This window comes from Morone saxatilis, unplaced genomic scaffold (genome assembly GCF_004916995.1).
Source record: "Morone saxatilis isolate NCDOM2014 unplaced genomic scaffold, NCSU_SB_2.0 Contig17, whole genome shotgun sequence".
In the NCBI taxonomy this organism is placed as follows: domain Eukaryota; kingdom Metazoa; phylum Chordata; class Actinopteri; family Moronidae; genus Morone; species Morone saxatilis.
The window spans coordinates 19638254-19655381 of NW_023339729.1; the positions used below are offsets into that span (position 1 = coordinate 19638254).

At 38.3% G+C, this 17128-nt stretch overlaps 3 protein-coding genes across 3 annotated transcripts in view; 1 reads left to right on the forward strand and 2 right to left on the reverse strand.

The window, feature by feature from the left end:
* Positions 1–959: 959 nt before the first annotated feature.
* Positions 960–7142, forward strand: elmod2 (ELMO/CED-12 domain containing 2). Its single transcript, XM_035659957.1, has 9 exons — positions 960–1088; positions 2406–2553; positions 2645–2673; positions 3741–3838; positions 3982–4111; positions 4546–4679; positions 5782–5850; positions 6015–6148; positions 6254–7142. The coding sequence occupies exons 2-9, from the start codon at positions 2409–2411 to the stop codon at positions 6409–6411; spliced, it is 897 nt and encodes a 298-aa protein (XP_035515850.1). The 5' UTR covers positions 960–1088; positions 2406–2408; the 3' UTR covers positions 6412–7142.
* Positions 7143–7237: 95 nt separating this feature from the next.
* ucp1 (uncoupling protein 1) lies at positions 7238–10342 on the reverse strand. The gene is made up of 7 exons (XM_035659958.1): positions 10190–10342; positions 9850–9986; positions 9337–9535; positions 8599–8796; positions 8376–8477; positions 7828–8008; positions 7238–7726 (listed from the first exon to the last, which is right to left on the reverse strand). The coding sequence occupies exons 2-7, from the start codon at positions 9973–9975 to the stop codon at positions 7612–7614; spliced, it is 921 nt and encodes a 306-aa protein (XP_035515851.1). The 5' UTR covers positions 9976–9986; positions 10190–10342; the 3' UTR covers positions 7238–7611.
* Positions 10343–12626: 2284 nt separating this feature from the next.
* tbc1d9 (TBC1 domain family, member 9 (with GRAM domain)) overlaps positions 12627–17128 on the reverse strand; it is a 23805-nt gene continuing 19303 nt past the window's right edge. The window contains exons 18-21 of the mRNA XM_035659959.1: positions 16923–17009; positions 15751–15819; positions 14613–14716; positions 12627–14517 (exon numbers count right to left, since the gene is read on the reverse strand). Coding sequence (XP_035515852.1) covers positions 13714–14517; positions 14613–14716; positions 15751–15819; positions 16923–17009 — 1064 coding nt within the window. The 3' untranslated portion in view covers positions 12627–13713. The remainder of the gene's footprint in view (positions 14518–14612; positions 14717–15750; positions 15820–16922; positions 17010–17128) is intronic.

The following is a 17128-nucleotide window of genomic DNA, read 5'->3' on the forward strand; positions in this document are numbered from 1 at the left end:
GTAGCAGCAGTTGCACATATGGTATTAGGTATGGTATTGCACAGCAAGTAATTATTTTACTTTTTATTTTATTAATTACTTCACCTAAATACAGTCTAATGCTTAAAAGACACAACCTCTGAACAATAAATCATCTATATTGCTCTGCAGCTGTGAAGCATTGTCTATGCAGTGCAGACAGCAGTGAGATGTGGGCAGCAGGTGGCGCTGCAGCAGCAATATTCATTTACAGGCGGCGTGTGCTGCGTTCAAAGGCGTCATGTAAATTGGCGAGAGAGACACATACTTCCTATAACCAAAATATACCTCGAATTTGAATCAAAAACAGACATGCAGAGACTTTCCTATTTACTGGGAGAAATCCCGGATTAATGTCCTCATGCCATCATTTTAGAAGAACGAGTGGAAACTGAGATTAGAATAGATTATCTTATCTCTTATAAATAATGATCTTTGGTTGTTGTTGCTTGTTTGTTTAAGATATTGTAAAAAAAATAAAATAAACTATTGTTATTATTATTCGTTTGTTTAATGGCTATTTCTTGCTTTTATACACACACACACACACATACAAAATCACACACAGAAATACATTCACATAAACACAACAATGTAATGCAAACACAAACACACACATAGCAAGTTTTTAACAACTTTTGTTTTAATTTACACCGTTTATTCTGTTTCACTGATTCTTAATGTGATGGCAAATACTGTTTTGTTTTGTGACATTCGTGCCCAATAAAGCAAATTTGAACTGGATTGAAATTCAACTTCTCTCTCGAAGTGTGTCTTCCATTTCTGAGCAAAAAATGGCGAATTATTTGCTTTTTTATATACACAAGACCCTACGTGTAATTATCAAATGAAATAAAATCCCAAAATCTTCTAAAATGTCCAAGGTGCAGTGTGATGGCTCACATTTGAACTGTTTGTCTGGTGAGAGCCTGAACGCACCAGAGCCACTTCACTGTTGCCAGGAGAAAAGCGTTGCTAACCTCAGCGACCACACGGCGGGTTAGCTCGCAGCTGAGGACTTAAGTTTGTGTGTTTATTAGTCCGGCAGCCGTTGTCTCTTGGACAGTAAGGTAAGAATAACAGCAGCCTCTTGCTCGTCGTGGATTGCGTAAAGAGCACCAGTGCTTTGCGACGCAAACTAATCCAGCTCAGCTCACGTACAGCTAACAGTTGGGGAGGAGTGCCATGACTACCTGTTGTCTGAACCAGCTGTGACTCCTTGTTAGGTTAGTTAGCTTCACTTCGTTTGTTACAACTGGCTCGCAGTTTGCTGACATTACATGCAGACTGCTCACTAAAAGCCCCACTTAAAGTCTCCCAAATCCTTGTAGACGTGAACTGAATGGACACGTCCGAAGTTAGCATTAGCCTCGACACTAGCCCACTACAGAGCTATTGTTTTGGCTGGTCGCTATCCTCCTCCTCCTCCTCCTCGTTTATCTTTCACGTTAACATGATTCCCGTATACTATTATATGTTGAGTTACGTGTTTGTGTTTTAATAGTGATGTACGATCATTTCCTCACAGCGCAGTGTGGTTTGTTTAACAGTGGCCACTGTGATGATAACACAGACAGACCAGTGTTTCAGCCATAGTGTTCATTATTCAGTTATTCATCATTACATTGTGCTGGGTATCTTTAGGCAGTGGTGGTAAATAAGTGCTTCTACTCCAGCACTGTGCTTTAATACAGTAGGTGTACTTTTTATGTACTGCTACTCCACTACATGTAAGAGAAAATGTGTTTTTAACTCGTTTTAAATACGCAAACATGCTCAGGATGTAATGGTTCTAGCCTGCAAATGTGAGGATATGTTGCCTTTACTTGTCTTTCATCATTTAAATATAATATTTTGGGGTTTTTAGGCTGTTTTTTGGTAAAAAATCAGACATCTGATGACTTCAACTTGGGCTCTAGGAGATTGTGATGGGTATTTTCTTTTCTTACTGCTTTTTGAAAGACCAAATGATTACTCAAAATAAATCAGCGTATTAATCAGTAATGAAACAAGTCATTAGTTACAGCCTTAATAAGTTATTTAAAGCCTGACGAACAATATATTTTATAATCTAATGTTAAAATGCTGCTGTCATCTATGTTGTCTACAAATATGATCATGCCAATAAAGCTGAATTTTCATTACTTCGTAGTACTTTTACACTTTGATTTCTTACTAAACTACCAGTAGTTTGCTGATACATAGCTGTCTAGGACATTTCTTGCACCCTAGAATGAAAATCGAAGGGTTACAAATGAACCATGATTCAGCACCATCCGTCATTGATCAGTGTTAACAAAGTGGATTATCAGACCAATGTTCTGTTATGTGTTATATTGCATATTGTTGCTTTTTTTCTCAGCGTCTTTTCTCTGTCCATGTTCTAGAAAATGCTGGGGTATATCTGGCAGTACGTCTACACATCCTTCCTGAGATACCTGCTGAAGTGGTTCCTCCGACAGGCAACAGGAAAGTGTGAGCTGCAGAGAATATGCTCCGGATACAAGCCTGGGGCAACGAGGACGACAAAAGCAGGTGCATTAAATCATCCCAAACCTGGTCTACTTTTCCTGCTTACTGTACATTTTTACAATTATAGTAATCTTCCTCTCGTGTCCTGTTGTAGAGTATTCTCTCCGGTCATCAAAGAACAAGGTAAGGAAATGTCCCCGTTGTTAGCTGTCAGGTTTGTATTAGGTAATGAGTTATAGCTTTGTTTCTGATACTCAGCTCCTTGGCAATTTTTAGGACCAGCTTGAATAATTGTGGTTTAAGATCAAGAATAGTTTTCAATATGACAATTTCTGTTTATTTTATGATCAAGTTCAAGTTTCTTTATATAGCTGTTGAAACACATTGTTGCTTCAGTGCAAACAACAGGAGAATGTTCTACAACCATATCAATAATCTATTAATAAATTGTGTGAAGTTTTAGTAGAAATGGTTCATTAAATGTCATTGCAAATTAAATATCTTTTTTTTTTTTTACTGTTTTGACAATGCACTTAGAGGAAAGGAAATACTATATAATCATAGGCTACACATACTGTATAGACGCACAGCCAAACATAACCATTCCTTAAACACATTCCTTAAACACACACAATTATATACTTTATAAGTATTGTAGGACATTAATGTGTCAAAAAGCAGAGATGTGAGCCCTTAAAAGACACACCAGAGTTAGTTTTCAGTGAAACTAGTTCCTAATCTCCATTGCCTTCATTGAGGCCCTTAACAACGCTAACAGGATCAAACTGCAGGATTTGATTAACGTAAACCCTTTTTGTAGATCTGGACTATAATCTAAGTACAGCAGATATGAGATAGAAGCTTGATTAATTGGTGGTAATGTACACAGACAACTGTAAAGGAAACTCCTCTTGCTTCACTACTGACCCGTCTATTATCAGTTTTGCCATTGTATGTGTGAACTCCAATAAAGACATATCAGTCCTTATCTATAAATACACTTGCCAAGCGTAGATGAATTAGCTATATAGCTAGTTAAGCATTTTCCGATCAACAGTCCATTCAGCGTAGAAACAGAAGTGCTTGGTCATCCTTTTCATTGTGCCTGAGGTTGACTTTGAAAGGTTTTTTTTGCTGTGGTTGACACATTATATAGGAGCCACTGTGCCAATTTTCTCTGTGGAAGCTCTCTGTATCATTACTTTTCTGCGACTACCTCCTCCTCTCCTGTGCTCTTTTTTCCTTTGTAGGTTTTAAGAGGAGCTTTGGAAACCAACAAGGATAAATTAGAGCAATGTGTGGATCAAATTATGAAAGTGAAGAATGTCAAACCCCAAAAAGATCCCCAGTAAGGTTACTTCTTATCATCCTCATCATCATCATCGTGTCATTTTGCTTGCCACCATCAATTCTTCAAATAATATTAAGTGAAGTGTGATTTTTTTTGAATCAGTGTATTAATCATTTATTTAACTCCCCTACCCTTTCTAGGTTCAAGGAAAGTCTACACGTCTGTCTGTTACAGATCACAGGACACAGCAGCCTGTATACATCTGTGGAAGACTTGAGAAAGCAAGTCTTCAACTCAGACAACCAAGAACATGAGGCCATGCTGTTGAAGGTGTGTGTTCCTGCTTTGGGATCAGTCCATTAGTAAATCAGCTGCTTTACTTGTTTAAGCCACATGATTACCTTTCCAAAGAACAAATAAGTGGATGTTCGAAGTACGTCTGGACCAGTCTTATAACACTCTGTAACACTGAGTGAAGTCAGAGTTGATTTGATTGACAGATACATGCTTTTTCATGAACTTAATATGAACTTACATGTCCTGTTAACATACATTATAACAACAAAAGCAGTTGAAGCTATAGAAAGAGAAACCACATTTAGAATGTCTACTCAAATTTGACGGCACAATAAAATAGCATGATTAAATGATAGAAAGTATGAATCCAAAATGTTGAGCACAAAATCACATTTGGCATCACTGTATGTATAACTCAGTAAATTGGCAGTTAAAATCTATAACCCTGGAAGTATTTGTACTCTCAGCTGTGGGACCTGCTGATGCCAACAGTCAAACTGGAGTCCAGGATAACCAAGCAGTGGGGAGACATTGGATTTCAAGGAGATGACCCCAAGACTGACTTCAGAGGAATGGGCATGCTGGGCCTAATCAACCTTGTGTGAGTCCCCAATGAATAAAAATGAGACATTTATTAACCAAGTTGTAAAGAGCTACAGATAATGTCAGTACTGAGCATTGAGACCATTATCGTGTACTGTCTTTTTATTGGCTTCTCCCTTGCTGCAAAGCAGGGTCAAAAATGGTTTAAAATATCAATAAAACTAAAAAAAGCAACAAAACATGAGGAAAGTGTGAGACATAGCACAGATACTAACCTCGTGTGGCAGTTGGAGTTACAAAATCATTAAATCAAGCAAGAAACCATCTTGCCAGGCTTCAAGCTTTGCGCTTGCTGTCCAAAACACAAGTGGTTTAGACCAGTTAGCATCCTATGAGGAACTACTATTACGGATGTGGTTTAACGTTATGTGTGTGTGATGACATGGTGGAGAAGTGACAGCAATGGCAGCCGCTAAAGAGGTTAGTGTAGAGGCTGCTATCATCAGTTATATCAGAACTGGAGAGTATTTCTTCATGGAAAGTAGAGCAAAGAACGGCACTGAAGGCTTTTCTCACTGGAAAAGATGTATTGGCTCTTCTCCCGACTGGCTTCAGTAAGAGTTTGACTTCGTTATACGGTTCATTGATCTGATTGATTCGCCTGTGACAGACAGTGAAAGATTGATTTTCTTTGTTTGGATGATTTGATCACAATCAGTGGAATCCTACTTGCTTGGAAGAACTGCATTTTCAAACCTTGTGGAATCTGTCTCTAAAATCTGATCCCTGTTAATAATTTATCTGTGTGTTTATGCCTCGTCCTCCACCTCACGGTCTACTACCATAGCTGAAACTGTGACATACAGTCACTTGTAAAACAAATATATATAGTAAATATATATATATAATAAGAGACAAACAAATGACAGTTGTGCCTTTAGTCAACTCATTAGAGTATCTACAACACAGATCAATTATTTAGTCTACAAAAAATGCAATTAATAAAACATTAACCTTTTAAAGAGTACTCCACAACTCCTATAACATAGTCAGACTCAGGTTTTTAAAAAATGATCCAAATCTAAAGTAAATATAAACAATGTATAAAACAGTTTTACAGTAAATGATAATTACACTTAAATGTTTTTGCTCTGTTACAGTTTTTTCAGTGAAAACTACACAGAGGAGGCTCGCCAGGTGTTGTCCCATGCAAACCATCCTAAACTAGGGTAAGAGGCATTCATGTACAGTATTAGTATCACAATATTTTCTGTCAGTATTGTTAAACCTTCCTAAAATCAATGCATTATTGCACATTGCTGGACCTGCCAGAAATAGAATTGCTACAGTTCATTGTGTTCACCATGATCATTTTGTGTTCCTCTTATTGTAGGTATTCATATGCCATAGTTGGGATCAACCTGACAGAGATGGCCTACAGCCTCCTGAAGAGCGGTGCTTTGAAACCCCATTTCTACAATACAGTACTGGGCACGCCTGAGCTCTGGCACTTTCATCAGCTATACTGTGAGTAAAAACAATCACATGATTATTCTATTTTCTATTTGTAGGCTGTTTTTTTTTTTTATTATAAAGAATTCACTAAAGCGTTTTTTTTTTTTTATCTTCTAGGTTATCTGGCATTTGAATTTGATAAATTCTGGGTGGCAGAAGAACCAGAAAGCATCATGCAGTTCAATCAGTACAGAGAAAAATTCCACGATGTAGTCAAGACGCATCTACAGGACCCCGACGTATCCCTCACATTGACTGTCCGTTCTAAAAACTAACGCTATTCACAAATCTCCTCTGACCTTTCCCTGGCCCCTGACCTTGTCCGATCGGGCAGAAGAAGGCGAGAGCCGTAAACGCAGAAGCTGGTCGCTCACTCACATTCCTCAAAAATTCAAACAGATAAATCCTCTTATATTTGGTTTTGTGATTCATTAGTCATGCTCTGTTGATCTTGTCTCAGTGATAGTTAAGGGTTTTTGAAATAGAGCACAAATCTAACACCCTATACCTCAAAAATGACCATTCCGGCGTTTAATTAAGCTTTGTAAAAAAAGGGGCAAATGAGAGCAGTTGCGGAGGATTGTAGCGGTAACAGGTGTGTCTGTTGTAAGAGTTAAAGCACTTTGAGCAAAAGACAGTTATTAAAAATGGCGATTAACTACCATATTTGTAGCTTTCTTGTTTGTATTTATGTAAACAAGACTTATGTCTTCTCACAGTTGTCCTGCTCAGGAATTTCATTTGACCATAGCTAAAACCTAATGTAAGGAATAACTAGTTCACGTTTTGATGTGTCCCCCTTGATGTCATCTGTATTCTGTAATATAGGTGATGTTGAAATCAAAATGGTTGTTTGCCTCCATTTTCATAAATTTGTATTTCTGAAGAGTGATACTGCATTTTTATTACCCGTTATTTTTATGCCGTGATTTGCTTTCAAGGAAGGTATGTAATGATTAACAGATCTTACTCAAAGTTAATAAATACACGTTTTGATGTTTTGAAATGTTTTGTGTGGTGGAAGTGATAGCACGAGTTAATAAGCAAGCACAGGGTCTTTAAAACAAGTCAAATATATTTAAAGGTTCACATACATACTGTTGTACATTTTATTATTATTTCTCACATACAGGTGTACTGGTCTGCCTAAGAATGTGGCAGATATAGATTTACAGGTCTTAAAGAGCAAACCCAACTTCCCAAAGGAGGTCGTCACAACATAGTGTTTGCACCATTCACTCCCATTAATTTATAGAATGGGTTCATTATGAAAAATTCTAAATATAAAGATGCATTTCTTTTACACATCAGTTCAACAAAGTCAAATACAAAGTAGATTCCTTTTTCAACAAAGGATTTTCTTCTTTGTCACCACAAGACAAAAGAGAATAAAACTAAAATGTGATATGATGTTCATTAGGTATCTTCAGCGATGCTCCAGCACAGGGCTGGTAGTTCAAGTTTTCCAGTCAAACTCAATTTGTGGCCTCCATCTTCTTCTTTGTGACCATCATCGCTCTCTTGATTTGTTCGAACGAGACAAACATCACCACGTTCCACGATCCCAACCTCAGAAACGAGGGCACAAATCTACAAGAAACAAAGAAAAGAGGTTTAAACAAAAAATGACCTTAGGTCCAAATATTCCTAAACAAATGTGTGCGTGCTGGGGTCAGAGGGGAAGAGCTCACCCTTTGTAGAAAGCCGTTGGCCCCTCTTTAGTCAACATGGTCCAGGCGCAGTTGATGGCACTCTTGTACTGGCCTGGTGGTGAGTTCATGTATCTAGTTTTCACCACATCTACCGGGGAAGCGATGACTGTGGTAACGAAGCCGGCGCCAAACGCAGACACAAAGTGGCAAGGCAGATTGTCTGTGTGAAGGAAGTTGGAAACAAAACAACTTAAAACGAGTTAATGGACAGGAGGGGCCTTTGTTCTGTGCTGAGCAGTATAGAAACACATGTCAGTAGATTACGTAACCCTGTGAATGGGGGAATATAAATTATTGAGATAAATCATATTAACTACTGTATTTACAGCACTGTGAAGGGAAAATACACCGTGTCCTGTACCAGCATGTGAGCTGTTATCAGCTGCGGTGGAGTTGAAGGGTTGGGAGGGTGTGTGCATTTCTGCCCAATCAGCTGTCTCTCTGGAATAGCATTGTGTGTGTGTGTGTGTGTGTGTGTGTGTCTGTTACTGTAGCCCAGGCACACATGCACAAGCTCCCTCACTCACCGGACAGCAGGTTGTGTTTGAGGATGGCCTCCTTGATCAGGTCGTATGTAACCAGCTCTGTGCAGTTGACTAGTGCATTTCTTGTGATGTTGGGTAGTGTGCCTAAAGAAGCAAGAAAAGAATGATAAGTTCAGATCAGTTAAAACCATTTTAGGGTCTTATTTTCCTGGCAGGTCAGACCCAAAAGAGTTCATTAATTTAAAGCCTGCTTCCTAAACGGCACCTTTCCAGAGTCCTCGAATGCCCTCATTCTGGAAGATGTGTTTATAGGCCTGCATTGTGCCAGTGTAGCGACGAGCCACACCATCCAGGTTCGTCTGGGCTTGGAATCGAACCTTGACTACATCTGTGGGTTGTGCAAAGGACACTGCCATGGCCCCTGTAGTGCAGCCAGCCAGAATACGTACCAGTACACCGGGGTCTGGAGAAGGACAGACAGGATCAACCAATGGTGGACGATAACTCAATTAATACAATTAATCCAGTTACAATTGTAGGTACTTCTGCTTTACTTTATATGTGTGTGTGGGTGTATATATACATACATGCATACATACATATATACATATGTATACATATATACATACATGTGTACATATGTATAATTAAAACATCAATCGGTGTCACTGCCCTCAGATCTTCATACTTTACACTTTGTGGAAACTGAAACTTTCTGTGTTCTTTATTTACTTAGTGTTGTAACTTAGAGGAGTTTTACCCTCTTGAATCAAGGATCTAAGGATATGCAGTGTGATATGTTTGTGATAGGATTGTAAAGACCTCTGAGACAAATTGGGATTTTGGGCTCAATTACAACATTTTCTTGAGTTGATATCTTTCATGTAGGGGTTTCGGTTTGTGACAGTGGCACATTTTATTTTGTGATAACGTTCTGTCACCAGAGAGTGTCTGATTTGTTAGAGCTTAATGTATTCGGGAATATGTCAAAGTAACCACTTACTGTCTTTGCCACCAGTGTAGAAATCTTTGACATTGTCATAGAGGCCAATTCTGATGGAGGCGAAGCACAGTTGTCTCTGCAGCCCTGCTATCAGCCCGTTGTACAGGGACTTGGGCCCCTCTGTTCGGATCATGGTGCTGATCGTCCCAAACACCCCTTTGTAGCGGATGCCTCCCACTGCAGTCTTTTCTCCCTGAATCTGGGGTCACAGATTGTACTCAAGGCTAAAACTGTCTTCTCAGAATGGAAGTAGAAAACATTTTGACTAAATGGTGCAGCGTGTAGCAACAGAAATGCAAATGAGTGCAATTGATTTATGGACAATGAAATGGACAAAGTTAAAAGTCAAGCTGCTCAGTCAATAGCTGCCAACATCACATTGCTTTCAAAATTAGTATCTGAACATCACAATATAACATCAGCAGTAAATGTGAAGTAAACCTTGTTATATGATACTGGAGATGAATGAACAAAGATTTTCTTCTTTCTTTGTCAGCATTACTGAACAAATACCTGTAGTCTGACTTTGGCTGTGTCCAGAGGAAATGTGACAATGTCAGCTACACAGGCTGCCGCCCCAGCACTCGCCATCTTCACCCCCAGAGGAGGGGGAACATCTGAGGGTTTAAGTCCCACCATGTCTCCTGATACTGGTGTTAAAAGTATGCACAAACACACAGAGACACACACAGGCACAATCAGATCATATCAGCAGGATTTTGCTGTAAGAAACCAGCATACAAACATTAACCCCTGATACTTATCATTCATCTTTTAAACTGAAAGGTTAGTGAGTGATATATTTTATGAGCCAACAATCAAAGTGTGGCTTGATGATATAAAACATACTCACATTGTGCGTCTAGAATTTAAAGCTTCCTTTTGATCCTTAGTTTTCTGTCACTAGGAAGGATTTGATTGGCCAGATTATAATCCATAAAGGGATTCCGCTCCACAGAAAGGAAAGATGCATCTTCTGCTCTGTATTTATATATCATCTGGCTGGCTTTTTTACGACATCCACAGAGAGGCGTTACTGTGTACTCCTGTAGGCAAGGGTCTAATCAAAGTCCACCGACTGTCAGAAAGTCAATGTTCAATTTACCCCACAGTGCAGACACATTTCTGAAAAACAACTCTTTTAGTTTCCCATTCTAGCACTGTAACTTTTCATCCTGGTTATTTCTTGCCTTACATATATAATTTATCTCAAATCTATAATCAACACTGTTCACGTTCAGTACAGTAAGCAGAGTTTGAAAATACTGGCAGATTTTTCCTCTGTCCTGTGTCTGTCACTGACTAATTATTTACTTTCTTAGACCAGTGGTTCCCAACCTAGGAGTCCAGACCCCCACTAGAGGTCGCCAAAGCTTCATAGGGGGTCGCGAGGCCTTCTTGTTTTTATAGGTATAGAATATTTCTGTGAAGAAAACTAAATTAAATAGATATTTTAAAGTTAAAAAACGTTTATATTTTTATAATAATCTTAAGGATAAGAGCACAGTGAAGACCTCAACACAAATTATATCACACACTGCCTTGTCCTGCATTAAAAAAAGTACAGAGTTAAAACAACCAAATAGTGAATAGAACAATGAGGAGGAAACAATTAATTTGTCAAAAAAAATTAAGTATGTGATTATGTGTTGTTCTGTACTGTTGTTGAATATAATATGAAATATCCATAAAATATGTCACTTACAAAGTGGTCTTCAGTTTACTCAGATTTGTACCACTGCATTAGAATAATATAATAATAAAACACTTTCATATGAGTTCATTGGAGGCTTGTCTTTGCTCTCCAGTTCGCCAATGACAGAACAGGTGTGTGAACAACAGAGAAAGCGTTTGGAGCTGATTGGCAGGAGTCAAACCTCACACCAGGTTGCCCATTCACTCTCATAGTAGCCTTATTGTATCACACAGTATCTCATCTCATTCTCATTTGTTTGTTATAAAACGTATTACATCCTGCTGCTCATATACGATTTCTTTAATTACACATCCTTTTCACATTTCTATGAAAGAGGACACCGGCTTTAAAAAAAAAAAACTTTGGGGGAGAGTAGTGACATGAAGTGGTGACTGAAGTTCACTAGCAGATAAGAACTTTGCATCACACCGTGTTTGACCTCTCAGCAGTTTGGCAGCAGTGACGGTGCCTGTTTCATAATACCTTGCCCTAAATTCAACCTATGTAGAATTGGAATTATGGGAAAATCTGTTTTTTTGGGAAAAAGTAAAAGGGAAGAATGTGTGACCTTATTCCCACAACGCTCAGTTGCCCGTTTAATTGGTAAAACTAAAACTAGTCTTATACCACAGTCCTGCAATAACTCCTACATTTAAGGTTATAATCAGGGTTTGTTGAGACTGCTTGGAGAGGTGTTGATTCAACTCCATGGTCATTTTGGAGGCTGCAGTTGGTTGCTTGTTGAGTTGTATTGTGTTGTACTGTGATGTGTTTCTAATATGTTGCCCAAGCTATTTACTGTATATCAATGAGGATAAACTAAATATTATAAATGCCTCTTAAGCAATAGACTGCATTAGTTTAAGTTATATGTACCTAATAAACTGGAAATTAAGTGTATATTGCTAATTTAAAAAACATAATAAATAACATTAAAGAAACAGGATCTAAAGCACATAAAAGGCTCTCATGGCAGAAAAATAATATTTTCCTATTAATTTAGTTAGATATGAAACCTAATCATTTCTGGAAAGCAAGAGACCAACCTGTGGATACCAGAACAGATATAAGCAATATTTCATCAATCCAGCTCATACAAACATAATTTCAGATTTTTTAATCAAAATTTAAATTTCATAATTTATAGCTTTATCATGTGTCGGAGAGGGCACATTAGGCTTACTGTGATTGGTTCACCTGAGCCAAAACCCCAGTGTGTTCAGAGGAAGTGTAAGAGAAGCCCTGTAACCAACTGAGGTTTAATAGAGGTCTTCAAGGTGCTTGTTGCTGCGTTCTTTCTCTCAAAAGGACTCTGTCATCTGCTCTCAATGAAATGTCCCCTCATATTTTGAGAAAGTGCAATGTTTCAAGCATAAATAGTCAAGTTTTGTATATTTCAATAAATATATTTCAACTAGTTCAAAAAGAACGAATGATAATAACATGTTTGCGTCCGTGGAATCATATTTGACTTTGCTAAAAATCTTGAGGAAATGAATGATTGGTAGCATAAATGATCTTCCACCAGATGGCAGTAACACTCAGTGTCCTCCTCGGTCTGAGGAAGTCAATGGAAGAGGCTTGAGGCATTATACTGTGCAGCATTGAGTCAATCATACTGTAATTTTAATTAGATGGAGTGATACACAATGCATCATAATCCAGAGTAATAACACCTGGACGTTTAAAATAAAAAAATATTCACATAAAAACAGCAAAGTAAAAATGTTCAGAGCAAAAAGGTTAAAACGTTTTTTTTAAAAAGGCAAACAGTTTAGTTTGGAGTACAGACAATAGCTACGCAAATGACAAGCAAATACATATTAGTGGATCACATTATGTTGTAAACAAAGAAAGTGCAGGATCTTCATTCAACAGCTTTTTTTTTTAGTGTAATCATCACTTCTTAGCACACATACCTTCCTTTAAACTACTTAATCCTTTGTGGTTGTGATTGTTTTTGTACAAGTTGTTTGCAATCATCAATAAAACTGAAGACACACTGGAGTAATTATTGGCAACATTGTTTTGGGGAGTGAATGTCCAGGAAGCTATAGATATGTGTGTTTCTGCCATAGTGATACATTGTTTAGCTGAAGAGAGTTTACACAATAATAAATGAAAATTCACTTTATCATTGAATTCTTACAGCTTTGTTTTGTATTTTCCCGTATTGTAATTTGACGACAAACTAAAAATATATTTAGTGATCAACAGCAAATGGAATCATAAAGTAAGGGAGCAACAGTTTGAGCAGATATAATGTTAGGTGACCGTACGTAGACGATCAATATCCCAGTTTAGAACTGTACTGTGTCTGTGGACATTTACATCTACATAGCCTAAGAAGTACTAGAGATTACGATATTAACACCTATGCATAATGTCTTATAAAGTACAGCTACTACATGTTCACACTGATTTCATCTGAGCAAACCTTAATATTAATGTCCTGTTCCTTCTTAGCTGGACAGAACCTAGTGATTGTTATAATAAAAGTCTTTCACATCTGGTAAAATACATTGCTAACAGCAGTTTTTGGTCACATTCATACTATCATACACATACAATTTACATTTACCTTCATTGTCCTCTAAAACTCTCTTATACCAATGACTGATAGTCATGTTTCCCTTTCAAAACAGTAAAAGTCTCTGTGTGAAATCTCCCTTAAAAAGGCCTCAGCCAGATAGCGAGATCTCATAGTCACTTGTCGAGAGGGAGCGCCCAACTTTACTCACATTCTTGGCGTTAGTTATACGAGCTGCCACGTCTACTGGCTTCTCAAAATAATGCACCAGGGCCTGCTCGGTGAGCACAGAGGCCAGGAACTGCTCAAACGTGATGGCCCAGTCTTTATCAATGCTGGTGCTGTGAGGCAGCCCTCTGTCGTGGGGTCCGCCGCCATGGGGCCGGTTACCTCTTTCACCGTTGGAGCCGCTGTCGCTGCGCACCAGCACTGTGTCGTCTGCAATGTCCTCACACTGCAGCTTTTCATCCAGCTCGTGGGAGCCTGCGCTGAGCACCGAGTAAGATGACATTGAGGTGTCATCTTTGGTTTCATCATCTGAGATAAGCATGGCGGACGACGTGCCTGTGTCTTTGGGAGACGAGTCCTCCAGCTTGATGTCTTGCATAGGTGGCAGCTGCTCGCTCCTTTCGTCGTCCCCTTTCCCCTCTTCACAGGGGCTTGGCTTGTTCTCCAGACCTGCAGGGACAAAGGCGTCACTCTGGTCCTGGAACACACGGTCAGACACGGCCTCCTGGGTGGTTTTGGGATCTGCGGCATCTCTCCTACACATGCTCGACTCTGGTTTATCCTCCATGTTGTGGTCCTTTCTGCCAGAGGAGGAGAAGAGCTTCCCCACCTCTCCCATTTCCAGCAGCAGACTGGTGACTGTCGCTGTGGCATGATACAGCTCCTGTTCTGCAACATCCTCACTGAACATGCTGTAGAGGGTTTTGCAAAGCTCAATAAACTGGCTCTGGAGGAAGAAAAACACAAGGTCAGCCATACTCGCTACTGTAACAACTGAGTTTTCCCATACACATATTGTATATAAAGACCGATAAGTCTTACCTGATTCAGCTTGGGGAGATCTTTTGTGTTTTCTCGCTTAGGTTTTGTCTCCTGGTTCCACAGTTTGAGGTAATGGCGATATTCAGGAGTGTTCAGCTTCTTAACTGTAAGATTTACAAATGAATGTGTTAATATTATTTATTCACAAACTCACATTTTGGATTTGGACAGGGTCCAAAATGAGCAACATCAGGGGCAAGGATAAATAAATTATAGCCTAGACAACTATTGCAATAATTGTATCAAGTAGATTGCAACAACCTGAAATTACCCTGCGATATGGCAACAAAGTTCCAATAAACTGAAATATGCCAACTGAGACCCATCACTCAAAAGGTAGAGCACATTTCCGCCCTTTTTGGTGTCATATGAAAGTAGGTCTCATTATTTTATGCACTAATGCCCTATCCTGTGTAGTGCTCCACTCGTGGGAGGATGCATGAGTCATAAATCCAATAGAAAGGAGGCAGTCAATCCAGAGAGAAATAATACTAGTTACATTGAAAAATGCTTTTTTAATGATTAAAGTAATTGTTGTTAATAATGTATTAGCGACCCCCAAAAGATGAATGAGTTATGTGGGAGCTCAGCTTTAGTTTTAGATGCAACCGATGTCTGCCAGTTTCTGTATTGTGATTAAAGACTGAACCCTATATCTCAGGTAAATACAAAACTTGGATTGGCGTCAGTGTTTTGATAAATGAGTACAGCTTGTTGTTGTTTGTGTGTGTGTATATATGTATATATATGTGTATATATATATATATATATGTATATATGTGTATGTATATATATGTATATATGTGTATGTGTGTTGTGTTGTGTGTGTGTCTTGTGTGTGTGTGTCTGTGTGTCTGTGTCTGTGTGTGTGTGTGTGTGTGTGTATGTTGTTTTAGACATCCAGAAGATGATCCCTTGTGTTGAGTATATGAAAATCACACCCATATAATACCGTTTTGTGTGAAGACAATTTTCTTGGCTGCTCCTCAAGACTAAAGAGCAATTTCACACTTGAATGGTTTGCCATTTAAATGAAATTAAACATCTTGCTGCTCGTGTCAGGCAAATGGGGACAATATAGTATGTTTTCTCATACATATTTTATGTTCCTTCTGCAATAACCGACTACACTGCTTACCTTTTTCAGTCTTAAATGTAACTCTGACAAATCCATCATCTCTCTCACTTCTGCACTTTGAGTCATGACCTGAGGAGAGAGGAGCGTGACGAACATCAACATTTGTTCAATTAAAAACGTCAGATTATCCAATTGCAAGAGCTAGAATGAACATTTAGCGCTTTTAGTTGCATCCTCTATTCTCTGTTTTGAAAACAAGCACATTATATCATTTACTGTATTTTTTTGCTTTCACACTACATACTGCAGGCCACATAATACAAGTGACACTACATCACAAGTTTAATTTTCCAAACAACAGCTTTCAGATCAGCAAAGTTGTTTGAGGCAGTTTCTCTCCCTTCTGCATATTCAACACAGGATACTCCTGCAGGCTTGTGCCGTACATGCATAATTTAACTTGTTTATCAAAGTTTTGTTTGTGCTTTCAGGCTGCACACGATGTCTGCGCTTTCAAGGTTAATGCAACCACACTCTCCACTGCAAATCACATGACATGCCCATAATCACAAAAACGGGTTTCACAGATATAAATATCATGATAACTATCAATCAAGTGCTTTATATTGCAAACAGCAACAGTTCTGTACAATACATCACCAGGATAACAGAAACATATTGTAGCTGTGCAGTGTGAGATCTAATTGTCAGCGAGAAGATAATTATGTTCCTATTCCTGCTAATGTTAATGTGTCACCTCATATTGTGAATATATGCTGAGAGCTAATGAAAGCTGTCTATTTCAAATGAGGCACAATAAATGAACTCCACAATTGTCTACAAACAAACTGCACAACAGTTTTATTAACTAATTTTATACTCCTGAGAATCACATAAATAATAATAATAATAATATAATAATAATACAATTTTACTTGCTTTTTGAATTGTTTTTGATGAGTACAGTATTGTATATTTACTATACATTGGGAGAAATTGGGTTCAGAGTTGTTATATTCAAACAAGTACCACTAACACTGTTTCATCTTTAATCTCCTAGACATTATTTATTTTATCTTGAGGTTATATTGTGGGTAAATGTGGGGACATACATACATACAATGTTAATGTTGATATATGGTTATATTATATCATCTTGCTGCACCTGCATAGTGTGTATATGGAAAGCAATACAAATGTGATCACAAAAAACGTCAATCTCAGGTCCTTACCGATGGACGTTTCTGGAGTGATGTCTTCAAAGAAGTACTGAGTGGCCTCGAAGGCAGAGTCTGGTTCTTCTTGCTCATGGGTGATTTCTGGGAGAAAATAATTCAGGAGACGGTCAAACATCATGTGAATTATTGTTTGTAATTTTCGTGACGGTGTCATTAACATAAAGTAACTTCTGATAGGCTTTTTTTTAATATATATATAT